This window comes from Panthera onca, chromosome A3, assembly GCF_046562875.1.
Source record: "Panthera onca isolate mPanOnc1 chromosome A3, mPanOnc1 haplotype 2, whole genome shotgun sequence".
NCBI classification, from domain to species: Eukaryota; Metazoa; Chordata; class Mammalia; order Carnivora; family Felidae; genus Panthera; species Panthera onca.
Window position 1 is genome coordinate 117,123,730 of NC_138341.1, and position 21,486 is coordinate 117,145,215.

General features: G+C 50.8%; 1 protein-coding gene across 13 annotated transcripts in view; it reads left to right on the forward strand.

The window, feature by feature from the left end:
• EPB41L1 (erythrocyte membrane protein band 4.1 like 1) overlaps positions 1–21,486 on the forward strand; it is a 125,681-nt gene that overhangs the window by 91,163 nt on the left and 13,032 nt on the right. For 4 of the 13 annotated variants that reach the window (XM_060616934.3, XM_060616953.3, XM_060616944.3 and 1 more), the window contains 8 exons: positions 820–855; positions 3,523–3,705; positions 6,511–6,615; positions 10,537–12,540; positions 13,052–13,159; positions 14,219–14,629; positions 16,464–16,568; positions 18,502–18,585. In XM_060616934.3, the coding sequence (XP_060472917.1) occupies positions 820–855; positions 3,523–3,705; positions 6,511–6,615; positions 10,537–12,540; positions 13,052–13,159; positions 14,219–14,629; positions 16,464–16,568; positions 18,502–18,585 (3,036 nt within the window). The remainder of the gene's footprint in view (positions 1–819; positions 856–3,522; positions 3,706–6,510; positions 6,616–10,536; positions 12,541–13,051; positions 13,160–14,218; positions 14,630–16,463; positions 16,569–18,501; positions 18,586–21,486) is intronic. The other 9 variants (XM_060617029.3, XM_060617018.3, XM_060616925.3 and 6 more) reach the window with 8 other exon arrangements.

Here is a 21,486-nt window from a genome sequence, read left to right on the forward strand (position 1 = left end):
ATTTCCAGCTGTGGCCGAGCACCCTCATTTTGGGATGCACCATGGACAGGGCCTTGCCCACTACCTTGACATCCCCTGGTGTTGGGTGGTAGGCACGCTGCCCCCTTCCCCTCCTTTTGTCCTGCTTCCCCACAGGGGCACTCTGTCCCCTAGAGGACTTCACCCTCCCCTTGCCCACTCCTAATTTGCCCCTTTGACTCTGATTTGGGTTTGCATGGCCCCTTCCTCCCCAGAGCATGATGGGGTGTCCCTGTAGGCCTTCACAAGGATGAGGTTCAATTATGTCCCCTCCTGCTGCCCCATGCATTTCCCACACACTTGTGCACACACTCCTGCAGGCACGCATGGCCTCCGGTGGGCATGCATTCACTCACAGTTTTGTACCCTTCTCACAGTAGGGTCATGCACCGAGACATGCAAGAAGCATGCACACGGGCATGTGCACACATGGGTATAGCGTATTTCCGTCATGCAGTTGTAGCTTGGAGCACAGGCCCCTGAACATACATGCTGACGGCAAGAAGCATGAATGCCCAGAGCCCTCATGTCCTGTTTACTGAGTGTGACTGCCTGCTTTGTCCCCAGTCCTCCCACCCCCTTCTTCATCTCCCCGGGCCCGCACCCTGCCTCACACCCCACACCTTTGGCTACCTCGCTGCCCCTTGGGTGGCCCACCAGCTTCCCTGGCCCCTGCTCCTCAGGAAAGAACCCTCTGGGCTACCTGCTGCACCAGACCTGGCCAGGGGCCATTGCGGTGCCTCTAATCCATTTGCTTTACTGACCCTGCCGGTTCCTTCTCCTTCTCCCGCCTCTCGCTAGCCGGAGCAGGAAACCACGCCAAGACACAAGCAGGAGGTACTGCATGGGACCTGTCACTACTCACCCAGCCATTCGTATCCCCAGCTCATTTGTCACCATCCCATAGTCCACCCCAGGCTTATGTCCTGGTACCATTGCAGCTTCAGCTTTGCCTCTGTTCCTCGGCCATACTCCTCCCCCCACTACAGCTCCTCCCTCCTCCTGCCCCCTCTCCCTCCCCAACCACCCTTCCTTCTCTCCCTCCACAATCCAGCTCCTTGCTCAGACTACCCCCTAACCAACTGCTTCCCCCTCCCTCCTTCTACCTAGCCTCACACTCTGCCTCTTCCTACCACCCCATGCTTGCTTCTCAACTGCTGATCATCCGGCCTGTGTCCGCCAGCTCTTCCAGTCCATTCCATGCTTTCGTTGGTCTCATCTCCCCCACCGGAACCCTTCCTTAGACTCATCTCCATACCACTGTTTGGTCATGCCTCCACCTCCTCTGTGTCCTCCCCCCAAGCTTCTTTTTGTATCTGTTGACAACCAGATGTGGGAATGTGGGTGGGGTGGGGAGGGAGGAGCCTCAGGATGCTTCTGGCCTTCTCACACTCCAGCTTCCCTCCCTCTGGGTGGAGCTTGCTGCTCCAGCTCTGTGGAGAGCCTCTTCTTTTCTCTTCTCTCTCCTCTTCCTTCTCCCTTCCGTTGCTTCTTTGGACTTACTCCTCTGTGTTAAGGACTTCACCTTTCCTTTCACACAGTCCCCAACTCTTCATCTGAAACTGTACTACTCTAGAAGCCAGTCTGTTGTAGGCCCTGAGGGAGAGGACAGGGGCTGGGGTGTAAGAGCCTGGCTTTGGTGTCCCACAAACTGGGTTTCAGCCTGACTCTCTGAGGGTCATGGGTAAGCCGCTGGAGGCCCCAGTTCCCCATCTGCACAGCAAGACATGTGGACTAGGTTTCCCCAAAGCCCTTAACCCTAATCAAGGATCGCAGGGTTCCACTGCTCCTTCTCTCTCGTCTTCAGGAATGCTATGTGCCCACAGAGCCAGTGTGGCAGGTTCAGGATAGGTCACAAGCCACATCTTGGGTCCATTGCAGCTCATAGCCCACTGCTTTGTGCAAACCCTGTCGGGTTTGACTTCTCAAACATTGTTCTGAGACAGTTCAGCTCAGGAAGGGATAGTACAGACAGAGGGTTCTTTCCTTACAGACAGATGTCTGGAGGGAAAACAGAAGCCTCAGTGGCATCAATTTCCTTCCTGAGATAACTCATGAGTCAATCATAGTGGATCCTTGGATGCCAGAGATAAGCCCAGGGGAAGATTTTAGCCTTATCCAAGGGCAAGCTTGCCTTCCAGGTAATTCTTCCAGAATCAGCTGATCTGACTTTATAATAAGCTGAGATTGTTCATCTCTTGTCCTGAATTGAGTTGACATGAATCCTAAAACAGCCTTGCAGATAAAGATGCTTGAGCTAACAGCCCACCCCTAAAAGTAGGCCTACTGGCTCCTGTGCAAAGGCTGATCCTCACTTGACCTTGAGGTGGATTACTCTGTCATGCTGCACTGGCTTGAGCTCAAACTTGGCAGTTTAATGGGGGACACGTCTAAAACTCCAGCTATACCCAGATCAGTTCTTGTGCCCAGCCTTACCTCTCTTCTTCCTGGTCTCCATTTCTCCTAATCTCTTGAATACCCACAGCACCCTACTTTGTCTATCTAGCCATATCTTACCCTGTCTGCTCTTGAGGAGTTGGTATCCACCAGGTATCCAGAAAATCCTGGGTGATTAGGAAAAGTAGTGGCTCACAGTAGAGAATGCTGAACACAATCTTTTCCTGGCTCCTATGGCTCATTTTTTCTGGGTATCCCTGGCTTAAGGAGTATCTGCATGCTAAGCCCCCTAGGGCCTGAGCAACTCACCTGTTGGGCTAAGAGGGGCCTAGACTGAGGGTCCTGCTAAGCACAATGGTCCAAGTCTTGGCCGGAAGGGACCAGGTGCCCCAGAGGCCAGGGAGTGGACCAGAGCAGCCCAGTGAACAGGGTTGGCCAGTTCTTACTGTGCCTTGGTTGTAACCAGAAGAAAGTCACCTCCATGCCCAGTTGAGACTTGGTGCACAGCACCAGTGGAAACTCACCCCATCTTATGGGATTTGAGTTACCTTGCTGGTTCTGAGGCCAGGAACCAGGCAAAGGGAAAGAAAAGGTGGTGCTTGGCCAGAAGCCTCCTCTTCTTAATCTTAAGTGCCTTTTGATCCTCTTTTTTTTTTTTTTTTTTTTAATTTTTTTTTTCAACGTTTATTTATTTTTGGGACAGAGAGAGACAGAGCATGAACGGGGGAGGGACAGAGAGAGAGGGAGACACAGAATCGGAAACAGGCTCCAGGCTCTGAGCCATCAGCCCAGAGCCTGACGCGGGGCTCGAACTCACGGACCGTGAGATCGTGACCTGGCTGAAGTCGGACGCTTAACCGACTGCGCCACCCAGGCGCCCCTTTTTGATCCTCTTTTTAATCTTAAGTGCTTTGTGCACCTGTCAGGGCTAATCATGTCTGCCCCGCTTGGTTCATGGGGTTCAGTGAGGGTGAGACGGAGTCCTGGATGGGAATCACCTTGCTGATGTAGGGCAGTGACCACCATGGTTACCATTTGCACCGTGCCCTGCATCCCCTGCTTGGAGCTGTTCCTCTAACACCCACTGCCCTCTCCATCCACCCCTAGTTCTTAGACAAGCCAGAAGATGTCTTGCTCAAGCACCAGGCCAGCATAAACGAGCTCAAGAGGACCCTGAAGGAACCCAACAGCAAACTGATCCACCGGGATCGAGACTGGGAACGGGAGCGCAGGCTGCCCTCCTCGCCCGCCTCCCCCTCCCCCAAGGGCACTCCTGAGAAAGCCAATGAGGTAGGTCTCACCCTGAACCCCTCAACAGGGGCTTTGGGTAAAGAGGGTTGGGAAGGTTGTTCTGCACTGACTTACACTCATCCTTCTCACCTGTATGCCTCCTCGAGTTGCTGCACAAGGTGCTGATGGGGATGGGGGTGGGGGTAGGCTGGGAAAGACAAATTCACTATATCTTGGAATCCTTGGGCCCCAGGGACCACCTTGAAAAACTCAGAAGACGCTGTGGCTTGGTGTATTCCCCTTCCATCAGCCGGAGTACAATGGAGAGGGGTGTTTATTAGGAATGTAGGTTCTGGGGCTCCATGTCAGACCGACAGAATCAGAATATTTGGAGATAGAGCCTTGGAATCAGCATTTTAAACAAGTGCCCCAGGTGATTTTCATGCACACTAAACTTTGAGAATCCCAGTAGTTGTATCCAGTAACCAGATCCTTTAGCGCCTGTTGTGAAAACACAGATGGGCTGTGTGTGTGGGGTGTGTGTGTGTATGTGTGGGGGGGTGTTCCCTCCTGGAAGGATCCTTGGAGCCCACTAGAGGGAACGAATCCTCCAAAAAAATCAGACCTGCGCCTCTTGCTTCAGAAAAGGATCCCACACCCACCTGTCTTTCAGAGTGGAAAACATGGGATGTTTTCTCAAATGAAAAAGAGATAAAGATAGGACCTTGAGAATTCCTGTATTTATAATCCCAGCTATTATTTTTAGCACTGCAAAATCTTGGCAATATTTAACCCCCATTTATACTTAGGTGTTTTCTCTCTAGCACTGCTGCTTACTTGTCTCAAACCCAACGGATCTAGACTTACACCACCTGGGTTTGAATTCTGACTCTGATTTCCTGCTAGCTAGATGACTCTGGGCTTGTTACTTAACCTCTCTGAGCTTCCATTAGGTAGAGATAATAAAAGTACCTACTTCAGAGGAATGTTGTGAGGAGCCAGGAAAATCAACCATGGAGGTACTGGTAGAGTCCCTAGATGCTCAGTAGGAGTTACTTACTATTTCATTTTGAGAGTCCTGGGGCTAATTTCAAATCAGAACCCCTTTTAAAGTTGGAAGGACTCTCAACCTACTTGCGGTCATCTCTTTACAGATGGGGCACTGAGGCCCAGAATGGAAGTACTTGTTCAGTGTCATAGCTGATAGAAGAGGGACCAGACCCTGATTTTCTTGTGTCCCAGGCCATTGTATCTGCTATTAAATCAAAGCTGCCTGAGAGCAAGACCAAATCTTGTGAAGACCAGGATAGAGTCCACTGTGAATGTACTGCTCTCTAATGCTTTGAAAATTGGTGATGCAGTCATGATCTAATAAGTAAACATTTGATTGAATTAGCACTCCCCATATGGCCTTGACATGCCAGATAACAGAGGGCCTCGTCCAGTGAGGCTGCTGGCCTGTAGTTTCCTGGCTGGTGATTCACAATATTAGGGATGCTTTGAGGGTCTTTAAGTTCAGTGCTATGGAAGGAGGGCAAATCTGCATCTACTGAGGACCTCTGTGATCATCCCTGGCACAAATGAGACCCTGAAGACTCTGGCCCCAGGCCATGGGAGCTGGTCTGGTGATCCAGTTACATGCCCCACTCCTCTTGCCCTGAGAGACTTGACCAGAGTGGTCTGGCTGTGGGTGAGGATAGATGGCTTTGAAAGGGTGGGACTCCAGCAGAGGAGGGCCCCATGAGCCCTGGGGATCTGGGCTATGGAGCTTCCAAGTGCCTCAGAGCAGCCTGGCTTGGGAGTGTGCCCCACCTGCTGGTAATAGCTGGAACTGCTAGAGATGGGTCTTCCTAAAAGGTGGAATCTGTTCCAACCCTTGCCCCTCACTGTTGCTCCAAGAAGTGTAGTCCACCTGCTGGAAGGGATTCTGTTCCAGGAGCTCAGCTTGGAGCTATAAACCATTTAGCAGGCCCCACTGGCATTTAGAGGCCCTTGAAGATTTGGGACATGGGGAGAAGCTGTAGGCAAGGACCGGACTGGGTTGTTGGGTGGGTGACAATACCTCTCTGAGCCTCACAGCCTAGTCAGCCCATCTAAAGTGGGACCAAAATTGCCATTCCATAGGGTTGCTAGGAAGGCTGAGTGAAATAGTGGGTATAAAAGCACTTTAGAAACTGCAAAGTGCTGTATGGTTATGGGGCCATTGCTGATGGTGACTGGAATCCCTGATCCAAATACAGACTTTGTGGGGGCTCTCCTGCAGGAGTGTGTCATCAGAGAGGTCCTAGTAGCTTCCTCATATGTTGTTGGGCCTCATCTGGACCAAGGGGAAGACAGGGGGAACTTAAATCAAAATAGGGGCTCCAAATTTTAAGAAGAGTTCCCATTTCCCAAACCCAGGTTTTCATTTCAAAGATAACTTTATGAAGGGCTAAGACCCAAACTGCAGGATTGAACCATTGCTTAAGCCAAAGACACCCGGGGCAGATTTGGGATCAGAGTCTGAGCGGTATGGCTCCCCAGCCTCTCGATTAAGAGTCTCTGGAGTGAGAGTGGTATGGTTCCACATCCTCTTGAATGAGAGCAGTGAGAAAAAGGCCCAAAGCCAAGGTGCTGGCTGGCCGCTGACTGTGGGCCTTCCTCCCTTAAAGGGCCAGAAGGGGCAGCTCCTCTCTCTCCTGCCCTGCTGGCTCCTTCCTGATCTAAGCCACAAACCCTGAGGGTGTGGGATTTACAAAGCTGGGCTATTTACAGGCTCTGTGTGTGTATCTCTCCTGCTTCCTCTCTCTCCCACTTTTCCTATCTCTGTCTCTCCTTCCCTTCCTCCCTCTTTCCCTTTCCTCCGGCCCTGGGCCTCCCCTGCAGTCCCGGAGGACCCAGGACACCTCTCCGCAGGACTTGGCACCTGAGCCTGGGACGGCCACAGGCTGGGAAGTGTTCACTCAGAAAAGCCTCGCAGCGTCTCCTGAGGTTACTGTCGGCACTTCCCCGCCCACACACAGCCACTCTAATGGTCTCAAGAAAACCCTGTCTCTGGGGTGAGGGGGGTGGACCAGGCTCTGCCATGCAGGTGGAAGCAATGGGTAGCCCTTGTATTCCCATGCTGTGACAAGTGATTGTCCCCATCCCAGGGATCCATAAAGGGCCAGCCCCTCCCTCATCCATTGTTTTTTCAGGAATCAGGACTGAGACCATATTCTGAGAAGACAGGACAGTCTGAGTCTGGCTCTGGTTTCAAAGGAGAGGCTGAAATGATCTCCTTCTCTTGGGCCCTCCTGACTTTACAGGCAGGCTCTGATGTCTAAGCTTGGGATCAGGGGTCATGGCACCTAAATGCCTTCTGCCCTGAAGTCTTTTCTCTGTTCAGAAGCCCGAATAAGGTCTAACAGTGGCTGTTTAGGGGATGGCTTCTCATTCATCCTCCGCCTTCGTCTTCTCTAAACTCTTGGCAGGCGGACAAAAGTGGGCATCTGGCTCCAAGGAGATTCCTTGGGGTTGAAGAGATGTTGGCCAGGCAAGTGTTCTAATGAGGAGAGCATCACTTCTGTGCCCAGGATGGCAGCGGGGGGGTTGGGAGGGCACCTAAGTCCCGCTAGGCATGGCATCCAGGCCCAGGGAGTGGGGGGTGGCACTGTATCTTCCTCCCTGCCAAGAGCCCATAGACCATGAGGATTGGGAGGTACTGACCAATCATCTGGGTGGAACTTCCTTCTCCCTGATATCTGGCCCCCCCTTTTGGCATCTCCCAAAAAGTACGTATGAGGGCATCTCCCTTTTTAAATTCCCATGGAAAAAACTTCTAGCTGCTGAAAAATGTGCTGAAACTCTAAAAGAGACAGAAGTCAGCACATAGGTGGTAAAACAGAAATCACAGTTCCTGTCTGAAGTTTTCTTCAATGTGAAACTAAAATAACTACCAGAAGTTGGACAGGAGTCAGTAGCATCCCAAGGTTAGGGAAAAAGCGATGCCCTGGAGCACAGAGCTGCTCCTAGAGCCAAGGACAGGTGCCCATACTCCGGAGCAGGGGTGGTGGGCAACACGCGCCCTTCATCAGCATCCCTGCAAATCGTCCATTCCAGCTCCTTCCACAGAGGGGGCTCTTATCATTCCGACCATACCATATCATATCAGCAGACCATTTTGTCTTCAGTCATCTATTGAGAAGTGTTCATGTTGAATTAAAATCTGCCCTTCTGCATTACCTGTCTGTGGGCCTTGCTCTGCCCCTGCTGCCCTTAGATCTGTTCTGCATCCTTCTCCAGGACAGTCCTTCAGAGTTAAGTACCCCTCTCCCCCTGAACACTCCTCCTTTCTTCAAAGGTTTCTCCCGGTCGTGATTTCTAGAGGGCTTCTTGTCCTGCATCCCCTCTTCTGGGTGTCTTCTGTAAAGAGCAGGGCCCAGAATGTGACCCAAGGCCCCAGGTGGGGACTCAACAGCCCAGAGACCACAGAACTGCCTGGTGGGAGATTTTCTCCCTGTCATGGCTTGGGTGGGAACAGAACGGGCTCCGTTTCCTTCTACAGCTTCAGCTCCTTGCCGCAGTACTCCCAGCTGATAGCAGGGGGCGCTCTGAACAGGCACTGCAGGTCCCCTGGCTCTGTGGAAAGAATGGCGACAGGGCTACCAGACGTCCCATCTACCTTGTGTAGTAGGGTCAGAACAGCTTTCAGACAGGTGCAGTCCTACCGGTGCCTTCATGCCAGTGAACTTCTCTCTTTTTTGCTCTCAAGTCTTTTTTTTTCTTTTCAGGATTTTCACTTGTTAAAAGCAGAGCCTCTTTTTCCCTCACTGCTCACTCTATGATCTGTGTAAGTCACTTCCCCTCTGGGGAACCTCAGTTTCCCCTTCTGAAATAAGGGTAACAGTATCTGCTTTCCACATCACCATTTGGATTAAATTTAATCTGACATTGCCTGGCACAGATTAACTAAATATAAGTATGTGTTTCCTTTTTCCTTTCTGCAGAATTTTTCTTTCTATACTGTGCTAGTTCCCACCCCACTCAGCTTAATTTCTAGGCTTCTAGTTTCTAGAAACTAGTTTTTGGTTAGACTTGGGGCAAGAATGTTCCAGAAGGGGTCTCATTGACCATCTGTGGCCACCATTGCCAGGCTGATGATGTCACTACACGCTGAAATGGGGGCCACTGAGGGTGCCTCCTTCCTCAGTAGAAGAGAAAAGAGACCTGGCTTCTATAGGCTCTTGAAGCACTTTTCTTTGGGATGGTTCACATGGTATTGTCCTGAGACTTAGCAACCTGCAGTAAAATCCCAGAAATCTACACATGGGCCTTCTACCTTCCGCTTGTCTCTCTTACCTGTTGGCAGGATCCACAGATGGGACAGGACTCTTTCAATGAAGTTTCATTCCCTGAGAACCATGGAGATTTTGCTAGCATGGATTGAGGGAGTGGAGGTGAGAGTTTACAGCGCTCCCTGATCTTTCAGAATCCTTCAGATCTAATGGGGTCTGACAGACTCCTCACCAGGCCGTAACCTGAGTCAGAGCCCAGTCATATAAATCTCTCCCCTCCTGTTGGGAGCAGCTTCTGGCACATCTTACATGGAGGCACTTCCCAGAACTTGGAGTCAGAGACTGGATTCTAGGCCTGCCTTTTCCCCTAGCTCACTCTCTGACCTTGGACATGGTACTCACCTTTTCTAGGCCTCAGTTTCCACATCTGTACCATAAGAGGCTTGAGTCAGAGCAGTGGTTTCAAAGGAGGGTGATACCTTGACACTAGGGCAGCCGAGGCCTCCCCCTTAAACATGGCAGCCTGTATTTGGGTTACATATTGGACTTCCATTGAGATGTTATGTGAAGAACGTATTCTTTGGCTGCAACATTAGAATTCCAGTGGCCTTCTTGCTTTTTTTAATGATTCTGAAGTCCATCATTCCCTCCTAAGTATTGTTTGAAGGACTGTAGGAAGGATGTTGAAAGCTGTTTTGTCGACAGTTTGACAGTGCTACCCTCTTGTTGGTGCTTTTGACAGGTGATTGATACTTGGGTCTTTAGATCTTTTCCTTCCATGATGTCTTCTGTTCAGCCCTTTTCTACTCTTTCTGTGGATTTTGTGTAGAATTCTCCAAGAATAGGCTTTGGTATTCTTTTCCCTGGGAATGAACCCTACAAAATTCAAGCTGTTCAAGCCATTGTGGTGACTGGCACTGACTTGAGCTGCGCATTTGGCATTTTCCATTCTAATCTCTTTCCTTCCCAGGAACTCTTGCAGAAAAGTCAGATTTTAGGCTGTAGCTGTGGAACTTAATTCAGTGCTTTCCCTCTTGACATTAGATCACAACTGGGATCCGTATTCTGTAGGTTGTGAGATAAGTCAGCAAGGATCTTAGGAATCAAAAATCAGGCACTCTTTTCTTGACTCTACCATGAACTAAATGTGACCTTGGGTAAGTCACTGACATTCTCTAGGCCTCAGTTTATACATTTGCACAATGAGGAAATTGGACTAGAAGATTTCTTAGGAGTTCTTTTTGTTCTAACCTTCAAAGACTCCATGTGATGTAAGTTACTTTCTCCTCTGACAGTGGCAATTGTATTATTAAAAAAGGAAGAGGAAGAGTCCTGGCCCATCTGTGGATCTCCATTGTCCCATGATTAAACATGGGGAGGGCATGAGACCCCATCCCATTTTACCAAGTTGGGGTAGTGGTTGAGGGGAGTTGGTAAATAATTTGTTGGGTGCCTTGACGGGAAGGGTAGCCTTAATGAGGCTGACTAGCATTGTCACGCCTTTCTCCCCCCAGCCAGTTCTGGGGACATGTTAACTTTTGGTGGTAGGTTGGTCCCTTCTTGCACAGGAAACAGTGACCTGTTTTTCATGTGCCTATATTTCATGTTAACTCTTCTTGCTCCAATTGAAACACAGGGTTCAGAGCATTGGGTATTTATAGAAAGAGAGTACACTAGGCCAGAAGAACTCAGTCTCCTAAAAGCGGCCACCATGCAGCAGGAAGAAAGTAAGGCAGGCCTCACAAATAACCTTGCTGATGGCAAACTCTCCAAGGTAAACATCCTGGTGGACAAGTTCAAAGTTGAAGTGGCCACAGAAGAAATGGTGGGAGTCAGAAGAGCAAAGACCCAGCAACAAGGAAGGATGATTGCAAGCCCTGAAGACTTCGAGTCAGTGTGGGAGGAAGGCCCCTGGGTCAGGGAAGGCCCAGGAGGGCCTTCTCTGGCTGCAGGCTGCACACTGGCAGAAAATCTCCTTGAGGGCTCCCAGTTGAGGGTGGGCACTGGGGAGGCGACCATCAAGAAGCGCTGGATCTCAGGTGGTCAGCTGGAGGGCCAGATGGAACTGAGGAAGGAGCTGGAGGAGATCCCGATTTGTGGAAGACCTGCTGCGTCAGGGGCCAGGCCAGCAGAGGCCGAGATCCCCTCTCCAGCCTCCGACAAGGGAGGACTCCAGTCGTTTCTACTGGACCCAGCCCAGTCAGAAGCCAGAGCCGACTCGAGTGATGAAACCGAACCTTCCTTTGCAGAGCGGAGCTTCTACTTAAACTATGGAGGGAAAGATTCTGAAGACCAAGTCCCCCCTCCACCTCTGGATGCCCTTCCTGTTGACGAGACCAGGATAGAGCTCCCAGAGAAGCTCCTAGAGAGCTCTGAGTGGAATTCCTCAGGCCTACAGGGCTTTGCTGCAGCTTCCAGCAAGAATAAGAATGAAGAGAGTGAAGCCCACACAGCATCCTTAGAGGAAGGGGCAGGGATCCCTGGGAGCCACAGAAGACCAGATGGCCTGGAGGTCTTTGTTGAGCAGCTTGGTAAGGGACCTTCTCCAGGGCAGACATTTGCTGAGGACTGGGAAGAAGCTGGGCGGGGGGTGGAAAGAGAATTTAGCCACCCAGCATCCAACATAGGCACAGAGGAAGAGACCCCCAAGAGTGGAGATTTGACGGAAGAGGCTGAGAAAAATATCCCAGCAGGATGGAAGAACCACTCACCTCACAGAGGAGGAGGCATGCGCCCAGACCTCCCAGCCTGCATCGTTCCGCGGTCCATCCCTCCTAATGATGTCAGGAAGCCAGCCAAACTGGACAGAGGCAGCTTCCTGCCCCAAGACAGGGGACTGGTTCACACACAAACAGGAGACCCTGCGACGGAGGACAGCAAGGCCTCAGCGTTTCTTCAGATGGAGGTGATCACCCCCATCCCAGCTTTCCCTGGTCCCTTTCAGGCTCAGGCAGCTCCAGAGGAAACTTCTCCAAGCCCAGTCCCTCGTGGATCAGGGGAGCCTCCACACCTTGGGGATCCTTTTGGAGAACAGTCCCCTGCTTTTCTCAAACATGCCCATCCTTTTAAAGAGAGCCCGGAGCCTAAGGACCACGTAGGACTGTTCGTGACCCTGGACAGAGGAGAGCGCAGGGCACCTCCCGTTGCCAGCAGAAAGCCCAGAGTTGTCTCTGAAGAAGCTGAGGGAGCTGTACCCCTGGCGTTGGTGTTCCCTCCAGGGAAGCAAAGGGAGATGACCTCTTTCCAGGCTGGGGGCCGAGAGGGCTCCCTGGAAGATATTAGCAAGACCTCAGTGGCCAATAAAATTCGGATCTTTGAGACCCATGGAGCTGAAACTCGCCGAGCGAGTCAAGGCGAAACCAGGGCCCTAATAAACGAGTTGTCTCCAGAGACCTCCATGAGTCAGGTAGAGCAACAGCGGAATAAGCTTTTGGATCTGGGCTTCGTCCAACTCCAGCCCCCAGGGGACTTTGCTGGCCCCAAAGCCAGCCATTCCTCAGTGATGCCACTGGCTGCCAGACACTTCAGGGAGGGCATTTCTACCACATCCCAACAGGAAGGATGCACAGAACTCGAGCTCGTGTCCCCTGATTCAGGCTGTGAAACTGCGCTGGAGGTAGCCACTGGGGGAACTGGCCACGTGAGCCCCTGCCCCTACCACTGCCCCCGAGCTGGGGGAGTAGACCGCATGCTGCGTAGCTCCGTAGTAGCATGTTTCAGTGGCCCCTCATCATTACTGCGATCAGAGGCTGCTTGTCCATTCCTATGAGTTCTTTCCCCTAAACCAGCCTGAGGGTAGCCCAGGCGGAATGATGGGTTCATCTGGTTGGCCTGTGTTAGCTTAGCCACAGAGACCCTCGGCTTGTGGTGTGACCTGGTGCCCAGAGGGTCACACAGCCCCAGTGGAGAAGGTTGGCACCACCGCCAGCAAACTACACACTTGCTTTGCCTTGCTGCCCCCACCTGCTGGGCTCCTACCTGTTTTGCTTGGCTTGTCCAATGATCTTCCTTCACCCTTTCCCTTCCCTGGCTCTCCTGCCTTGGGGAAGCTGACAGTCCAGAGGTTTCCATCCTTCGCTTCTGGTTCCCTCTTGGTCCCACTGCCAAGTTCCTTTCTGCCTCCTTAAGACTAACTATCTTCTCTAATCCAGAACACATCCGGAGATGCGGTCAGGGAAGAGAAGCACATCACCAGCTTAGCAGCAAACCCCCCTGGAAAAGGGGGGCGCCTGAGATTCGCCAGCCCCTCGGGCCCTCAGGTCTCTGCAGCCCCTTGGTGCCCTGATGACCCAGTCATCTTCACCTGGCCGGGGTGCATCGCTGCCTTAGATTCCCACCTGCTCGGGCAGTGCCTCTTGTGGCAGCTCAACTCTCGCTTGTCTGGAATGTGTCCTCACACCTCTCAACCTTCCAGAAACTAAAATGGAAGTTAAGTTTAGCAAGTGAATCTCTAAGTGCACTGAATCTCTAGAACCTGAAGCCAACTACTTTAAAAAATATTTGGTGGGTGTTAGATTGGGCTTTAAAAAGAACGTCATGAAACAGCCAAAAATGTGAATGTGGTGTTTAATCCCTGACAGGCCAGTTGAGAGGTATGTATGTCGGACAAGAGTTGCTGGTTCCCCTCCAGCGTTTCCTTGGCCTGCTGTTGTCAATTACACTGATGGGACTAGAACCTCCACTCCATGGCCTGCCCACCGGCCCCTCATGGAGCTCAGGGTTGAACTGATGCAGCACCCAGCTCCCAGGAATTAACCCCTGTTGTTCCTCCCCCCTAGACGATGCTGACCCCTCCCACAGAGACTCAGTGGAATTGACAAACCATGTTGGCTTCCTCTTTGTTTCTCAAAGCTCTTGGCTCCAGCCTCCCTGCCTCCCCATCCCGGGTTTCCCTAAATCCCTGGGTCTCCCTCCTTGGTTTCTGTCTCTTGATGTCCACCTGCACGGATGGGCCTGGATCCAGGCTCCCATCCCTGCCTTGCGCACAATGCAGCTTCTAATCAGCTCCCAGATCCAGACCCTGGATGGGGCTTCCTGTCCGGAATGAACTGGCAGGATGTTTGCTTTGTACTCGCTTTGGCCATCAGCGGGAGACCCTCGGAAAGGAGCGTTCCCCACTCTTGAGAACTTTGCGGTTTTTTAAAGCTTGTTGTCATGCCAAGGAATCTTTCCGGGAACGTTTTTCGTTTCCTGACCTGCTCTTCTATTTGAGACGTTGAAATGGCCCCAGGGTTTCTTCTGTCATTCACCATCTTGATTTCTCTCTCTCTTTCTTCCCACCCCACACCCCTGTTCCTTTGATTTTTATCTGGCCATAGAGAGCAGGGCTAAGGGAGGGCTCAGAGGAGAAGGTCAAACCGCCCCGTCCCAAGGCCCCAGAGAGTGACACGGGAGACGAGGACCAGGACCAGGAGAGGGACGCGGTGTTCCTGAAAGACAACCACCTGGCCATTGAGCGTAAGTGCTCCAGCATCACGGTCAGCTCCACATCCAGCCTGGAGGCTGAGGTTGACTTCACGGTCATTGGTGACTACCACGGCAGCGCCTTTGAAGACTTCTCCCGCAGCCTGCCTGAGCTCGACCGAGACAAAAGCGACTCCGAAACTGAGGGCCTGGTGTTCTCCCGGGATCTCAGCAAGGGGGGCCCCAGCCAGGAAGACGAGTCTGGGGGCATCGAGGATAGCCCAGATCGAGGGGCCTGCGCCACCCCAGATATGCCCCAGTTTGAGGTACAGTGGAGCATCCTGGAGACCTGGGCCTGGCGGGCACTGCATGTTCAGAGGGCCCCGGGCCATCTGTGAGAAGACTGAGCCACCAGCCTGCAGCCCAGAGCCCCTCAGCCTGAAGCTCTGTCTCGTGTTGCATGACTGTCCCTCCGCAGAACAGCATGGTTCTGTGCTCGCATGTTTGCCATCTTGGTTTACCCCTAACATGCACTCCTTGGCGTTTTAACCCTGTGACCCCATTGCTTGCCTGAGGTCAAGCGATGCCAGACAGTCTGGTCTTACTCGACTCCTCCTCTCCCTGCCTGTGTTGCATGGCACCTGCAGAGAGCATGGGCTTGTGGACTCATGGGGCTCCTACAGCCTGGTTTGGAAGTTGGTGGCTTTTCCTGATCCTGGCCCAGGCTCCTCTCCCTGGGGCCTGGGCTTCCTGGGGAAGGGGCAGCAGTTTAAATTCATCTGGCCCTGGGGTCTTGGGGTAGCAGTGGAAACTCCTAGAGAAGAGGAAATGTCCGCATGGAGGGGGACACGGGGATAGACTGTGTCTGGGTCTCTCTGCTTTGTGTCCTTCCTTCAGAGGATCTTTGTCACGTGATTCCTCTGCCCCCTCATCTCTTACAGTCCCAGTCTACCTCCTACCACACTCTCCTCTCCCCCGTGTTCCAGGCATTGAAATATGAGCTCATCTACTCTGGACTTTCACTCCATGGTGTACTCTCTGGGTAGAAGGTTTTCCCTCCCTTTCTCTGTCTTGCAAACCTGTCACGTTCCAGGACCAAGTTCAGATATCACTTCCCTAGCAAATGCTTTCCTAACCACCCTGGGCAGAAGTGTTGGACCTGCTGCAGCCCCCTTGCTCTGTAATGTTTCTGTTCCCGGCATTGTCCCAGATAGTCAGGTTAGTGGCAGCCAGGTCTGCTTTCCTACTGGGTGGCAGCTGCTCTAAGCCTGCCTATAGCAGGCACTGATAGATGACTAACTGGATAAATGGCTAGATCTCAGGGTGACAGTAATCTGTGAGAATCCTCTCACTGCCTTCCCAGCCAGATGACAAGCTATTTCATTCATTCGTTCAGCTCACATATGTTAATATGCTAATAGTCATGTGAACTAGCCTGGATGGAGGACTCTGAAGAAACTGATCATTTAACTGAAGCCTTTTAGAGTAGAGGTTGAAAACTGGTGGCTCCAGGCCAGATCTGGCTAGCAGATGTGTTTTCTTGGACCTTGATTTAAAAATAAGGATGTTGAATATAAAATCCACAGTGTTGTTTTGTTTTTTTTTAATATCGTTAAGAAAATCCGATGATCCAGTCACTCAGAGGCCATGGCCACAGTTGGTCCCTACATGTTCTCCAGTTCACTCCAGTCCTTCGTAGGCCCACTTCACCCATTTCCATCTCCTGCCTGGCCTCTGTAGGCATCCAGTTGTATGACTCCTGCTCTCAAGAACAGTTCAGATGAAGCAGCTGGGAGGTGATGGCATAATCATCGAAGTCATTCAGGATGTATATAAGGAAAATACTTAGTGTGGGGCCTGACACAGAACATATTAATTGAATAGTAGATGTTCTTTTAATGGTAGCCTAAAACACAACTTATGGCCACCATGAGGTTATGTGGCTGCAGGGCCATGAGCAGGCCTGTCTGGGTACTGCTGATAGTTCTGGCTCTCCCCTTGGCTATTTGTCTATGACATCTCACCGTGCCTCTTTGCCCTGACCTGCGTGCCCTTCCAGAGACTTGGCTGGCTGCAGGGATGGGGGCTACACTGCATTTGGCTGTGAGCAGGAGCCATGCAGGGGCTTGGGTTATGGAGTTCTCTCTCATCTCCTTACAGCCTGTGAAAACAGAAACCATGACTGTCAGCAGCCTGGCCATCAGAAAGAAGATTGAGCCAGAGGCTGTACTGCAGACCAGAGTCACCACTGTGGACAGCACCCAGGTAACCCGTGCCTTTCATTGCACCCTGATCGTAAGCATTGGACATTAAGGGTGGGGTCCCCACCAAGGCCAAGCCCCTTGGCCAACCCTTGCCACATTGTTTTCCCAGAGCCCCCATTTTAACCCCGATGCTCTTCTAAGCTTCATTGTCCTCCCTGAGCTCTAGAATTGGGTAGTGGAATGATTTTCTGTCCTGGACAGACCACGCCTCTTAAAAGCCTCAATTTCCCATCTCTCAAATGGGAATGAGCATGTCTCCCTTGTCTTTCTGGGAGGGCTGTAAGGGCTAGTGGCTAGTGGACTAGACTGTGGCTTTCAGATTGTTTGAAGGAGTTCGAGAGGTTTCTTGACGTATCCCTGGGAGAGAAGAGGGAGACATCTCAATCCAGCTTTTGTTAGAATGGCTCACATTGGATCATTTTTTGACATATGCGGATTCCATATCAGATTGGCAATGTGAACAAAGTGAGAAAAAGATAGAAGATCATTTGTCTTAGCAAGATGAAATGTACTTGGTCCCCTGGAGAAAGTGGTCCTAAATAGACACAGGTGAACTGCAGGTGTACAGGTGCATGGTACATTTCCTAAGTTTCTTTTGTGGTTTTTAAACTTTGAACCTTGAGATTGTAGGTCTGATACCCTCTAGGTTCCTTGCGGCCAGAGGGGCTACAGTGCAGGGAGAGGAGACTAGTCTGTGTTTTAAGAACTAAAGTAAGGTGTAAACCAACACAATGTGGGCAACTCTGTCATTTCCAGAATACCCCCCCCCCCACTTTTTATCACTTGCATTATGGTCTACATGGTAGCTAGTGCAATGGTCAAGATGCTCAAGTTCTGACGAGCTGTGTGATTGCAGGCAATGTGCTCCCTCTCTGTCCTATTTTGTTTCAGTAACACATGTTTTATTTTGCTTTCGTATAGAGAAATGTAAATAAAACTAAAAAAGGCCCCAAATTCAACAGCCCAGTAATTCTCACTGACATCAAAACAACAGCATGGGGTGCCTGGGTGGCTCAGTCGGTTGAGCATCCGACTTCGGCTCAGGTCATGATCTCACGGTTCGTGGGTTCAAGCCCCGCATCGGGCTCTGTGCTGACAGCTCAGAGCCTGGAGCCTGCTTCGGATCCTGTGTCTCCCTCTCTCTCTGCCCTTCCCCCATTCGTGCTCTGTCTTGCTGTCTCTCAAAAATGAATAAATGTTAAGAAAATTTTTAAAAACCAGCAAAGTGTTCCATTATGAAATTCAAATAGAACAAATTGAAATTTGTCTTGTGATTCTTCCTAGGAAAAAAATATGCATATTCCAACCTATACACTCACATCTCTGGATATTTTAGAATTTTGCATGAAAGAGATGCTCTTTTACACCTGACCTTTTTTTCTTGATAACTGTCTTGGAGATCACTCCTCATTTGCCATATGTGGGCCCACCTTGCTCTTCTCAGTCCCACTTGGGAGTGAGTCCTGACTTATTCTCCCATCAGTGGACTTGTGGCTGTTTGTGTCCTTGGCAGTTAATGGTGAATGCTTCAGTGAACTTTTTTGTCATACTTCTTGGCAAAGTTTTCAAAGTTTACATGCAAAGGATGAATTCCCAGCAATGGAATCAAAGAACACATGTGTTGAAATTTGCCTAGACTTGTCAGGCTATCTGATTTGTTGTCCTTTGTCAAATAAGATGGTTCAAATGATCAGGAGGACTTGTGAGCATCCCCATCCCACCTGTGATTCACTCCCTGTGTAGACAGATTCCCCTCCCCACCAGTGCATGTTCACTCACACAGCCCATCACTCTGTAACCGGGAATGCCACCCACCCAAGTAACAGAAGCTTCAGGTGCATCTGGTGTGCTTTTCTCTCTCTCTCTCTCTCTCTCTCTCTCTCTCTCTCTCTATCTCTATCTCTATCTCTATCTCTCATGACTCTTCTGGCCAGCAGGTTGATGGGACTGCCCCAGGGGGAAAGGAGTCCATAACAACTGCTCCCTCCATCACCACGGAGACCATATCAACCACCATGGTAAGTAGGACCTGAGAGATTTCCCTCTCTGACCAGCCCCCTTGCACTAAAACAGCCAGGTAACAATATCACAGCCTTGGCCATCTGGGGAAGTCCTCATCTGCCCTCACTGCAGCAGGCATGGGACGTAGAATCTGGGACCATTATTACCACAGGACATCCAGTTTTCCAAATTGAATAATGCGAGAGGTGGAATCCCTGAGTGTCAGTTATCTGGACCATCTCAGCCACAGCAGGGGTAAAGGGAGGATGGTACCATCTGGTTATTTGATTATTGGCAACACATGAAGATCCCTGGCAGCTAGCTCCTGGCAGCTGTGCATTTTCTCATGTCTCGGGCCACTTCCTTACCTTGGTCAGTAGATGGCATGCAGTGAACGTAAGTTGGAAGCTCAGGACTCTGGTTCTGCTACCTATTTGTGGTCTGACATGTGAAGGAAGGTCCTTGGCCTCAGGTGTCTTCATCTGTAAAGTGGGAATAGTTCCCATTCTGCCTTGTTCACAGGTTCTTAAGAGAGTCCGGTAACGTCAGATCCTTTAATGGTGACACAGACCAGATAGCATTAGGCACCCAGGCTGTGTTCCCATGCAAAGTGCCAAGAACCATGAATGGGTGATCTCACTGAGTCCTCACAAAAACTAAAGGGGATTCTCTGTTTTCTCCACCTTTTACAGATGAGGAATCTGAAGTACAGAGAGGTTAAGTGACTTCCTAAGGTCACACACCCAGTAAGTGGTAGAACCAGGTCAAACTCAGGCATTCTGACCCCAGAAGCCTCACTATACACATCACCGACTCTGCACCCTCATCCTGACCATTGTGAACCGTGGCTGCTGGGGCCGGGGCTGGGGCTGGGGCTGACGCTAATGTCTGGGCTGGATCTGTCTTGAGTCAGTGGAAAGTTGTTTTCAAATGCTTTCTCTTGCTGAAACCCTGATATACACATAGGAAGAGAATTGCCTTTAGACTACCCAGCAGGTAGGTTTTGAGCAAAGACAAATAAATCCCAACCAGTTACCAGTGCGCACCCTCTTTCCTGGTCACTCAGTTCCTCTTCTCCCTTAGTTCTCTCCATGTGGCATCAGGATGCTTATAGGGCTAAATTTAAGTTCATACCATAGTGAGTAGGGAGCTACATTGTTCATTTACCCACCCACCCACCCATCCATCCATTTATTTGTTCCAAAAACATTTATTATTCTCTATTGTCTGCCTGGTACAGAATACAGAGTTGAAGAAAATATGCTACCTGCTAGAAGTCATTTGTTCAAATAATGATCACAGGTACATATAATTGTTTAGGTCCTGGGCACACAGTGGTGAACAAGGCCCAGCTCTCCCACTTCCTGGCAGGATGACCCTGAGCAAGTTATCTGAGCCTCTCCAAGCCTCAGTTTCCACTTCTATAAAATGGGGTGATGGGGGCAATAATAGTACATCCCTCAAAGGGTTGACCTGAGGATGGACCAAGGTAATCTGTGCAGAGGCTTGCCTGGCACCTGGGAAGGGGTCTGTAAATGTGAACTGCTGTTATTTTCTCCTGCCTTCATGGAACAGTGCAATAATGCTTTCCTGGGGTGGGGCAGGGGTGGAGGGGCTCAGGGAGGATAGGTATGGGGTGATACCCCTACCAGGAAGAGTGAGAAGGCTTTACCTAGGCATTGACATTTGAGCTATACGTAAAGGATAAGTGAAGGGTCAGCCCCAGCAGAAGGCATTGTAGGCAGTGGGAGTACAGCAGGTGCAAAAACAAGGATGGGAAGGAACGTCACATTTGGGGAAAGGCAGGTGGTCCGTAAAGCAAGATGTCAGGTGTGTGGAAGAGGAGTGGGGTAGGAAGGGGAAAGATCTGGACAGGTAGGCTGGGCCAGGGCTTGAAGGGCCTCAAATGTCATATAAGAGGCTCACACTTTATCCTGGAGATAGTGGGGCATCACTCCCAACTTTTGAAGTAGGGGCATGATGTCATCAAGTATGTGTTTCTCTGTGTTTTAGAAAGATTACTCTAGCAACCGTGTGGAACATCACAAGAGGGAAAATTCCCTGATGTCCTCCCTTTCTCCTTCCATCCTTCCTTTGGCAAATATTTGTTGAACACCCACACTATGTGATGCACTGTGCCAGGCGCTGTGAATCTAGCACTGAGGGAGACAGACAGCATCCCGAGACCACATTGGGAGACCAGACATTGGGAGAAACCAAAAGAGAAGGCAGAGAGCTAGTCTGGGGACTGGGGCAGGGCCCGTGTGCGAGGAGGTGGGTGTAAAGAAGGGGAGCGGGGTTAAGGGATAACCGGAGAGAGGAAAACGCAGGATTTGGTCATTGACAGAATGTTCAGTTAACAGAGGGAAAGTGGGCTGGTGACTTTGCACACTAACCCAGACATTCCTCCCCCTTCCCCCAATGTTTATTTATTTATTTTCAGAGAGAGCATGCACAAGCATGGGAGGGGCAGAAAGAGAGGGAGAGAGAGAGAATCCTAAACAGGCTCCACACTATCAGCATGGGGCCTGATGTAGGGCTTGAACTCACAAACCGTGAGTTCATGACCTGAGCCAAAACCAATAGTTAGATGCTTAACTGACTGAGCCACCCAGGTGTCCCTAATCTAGCCCCCCCCCTCCTCCTCCTCCTCCTCCTCCTCCTCTTCTTCTTCTTCTTCTTCTTCTTCTTCTTCTTCTTCTTCTTCTTTAATGTTTATTTATTTTTGAGAGAAAGAGAGCACAAGTGGGGGTGGGACAGGGAGATAGAGACACAGAGTCTGAAGCAGGCTCCAGGCTCCAAGCTGTCAGTGCAGAGCCTGACACAGGGCTCGAACTTGTGAACCTGAGCCAAAGTCAGATGCTTAACCGACTGAGCCACCCAGGCACCCCTAACCTAGCCATTCTTGAAGTGCAGTC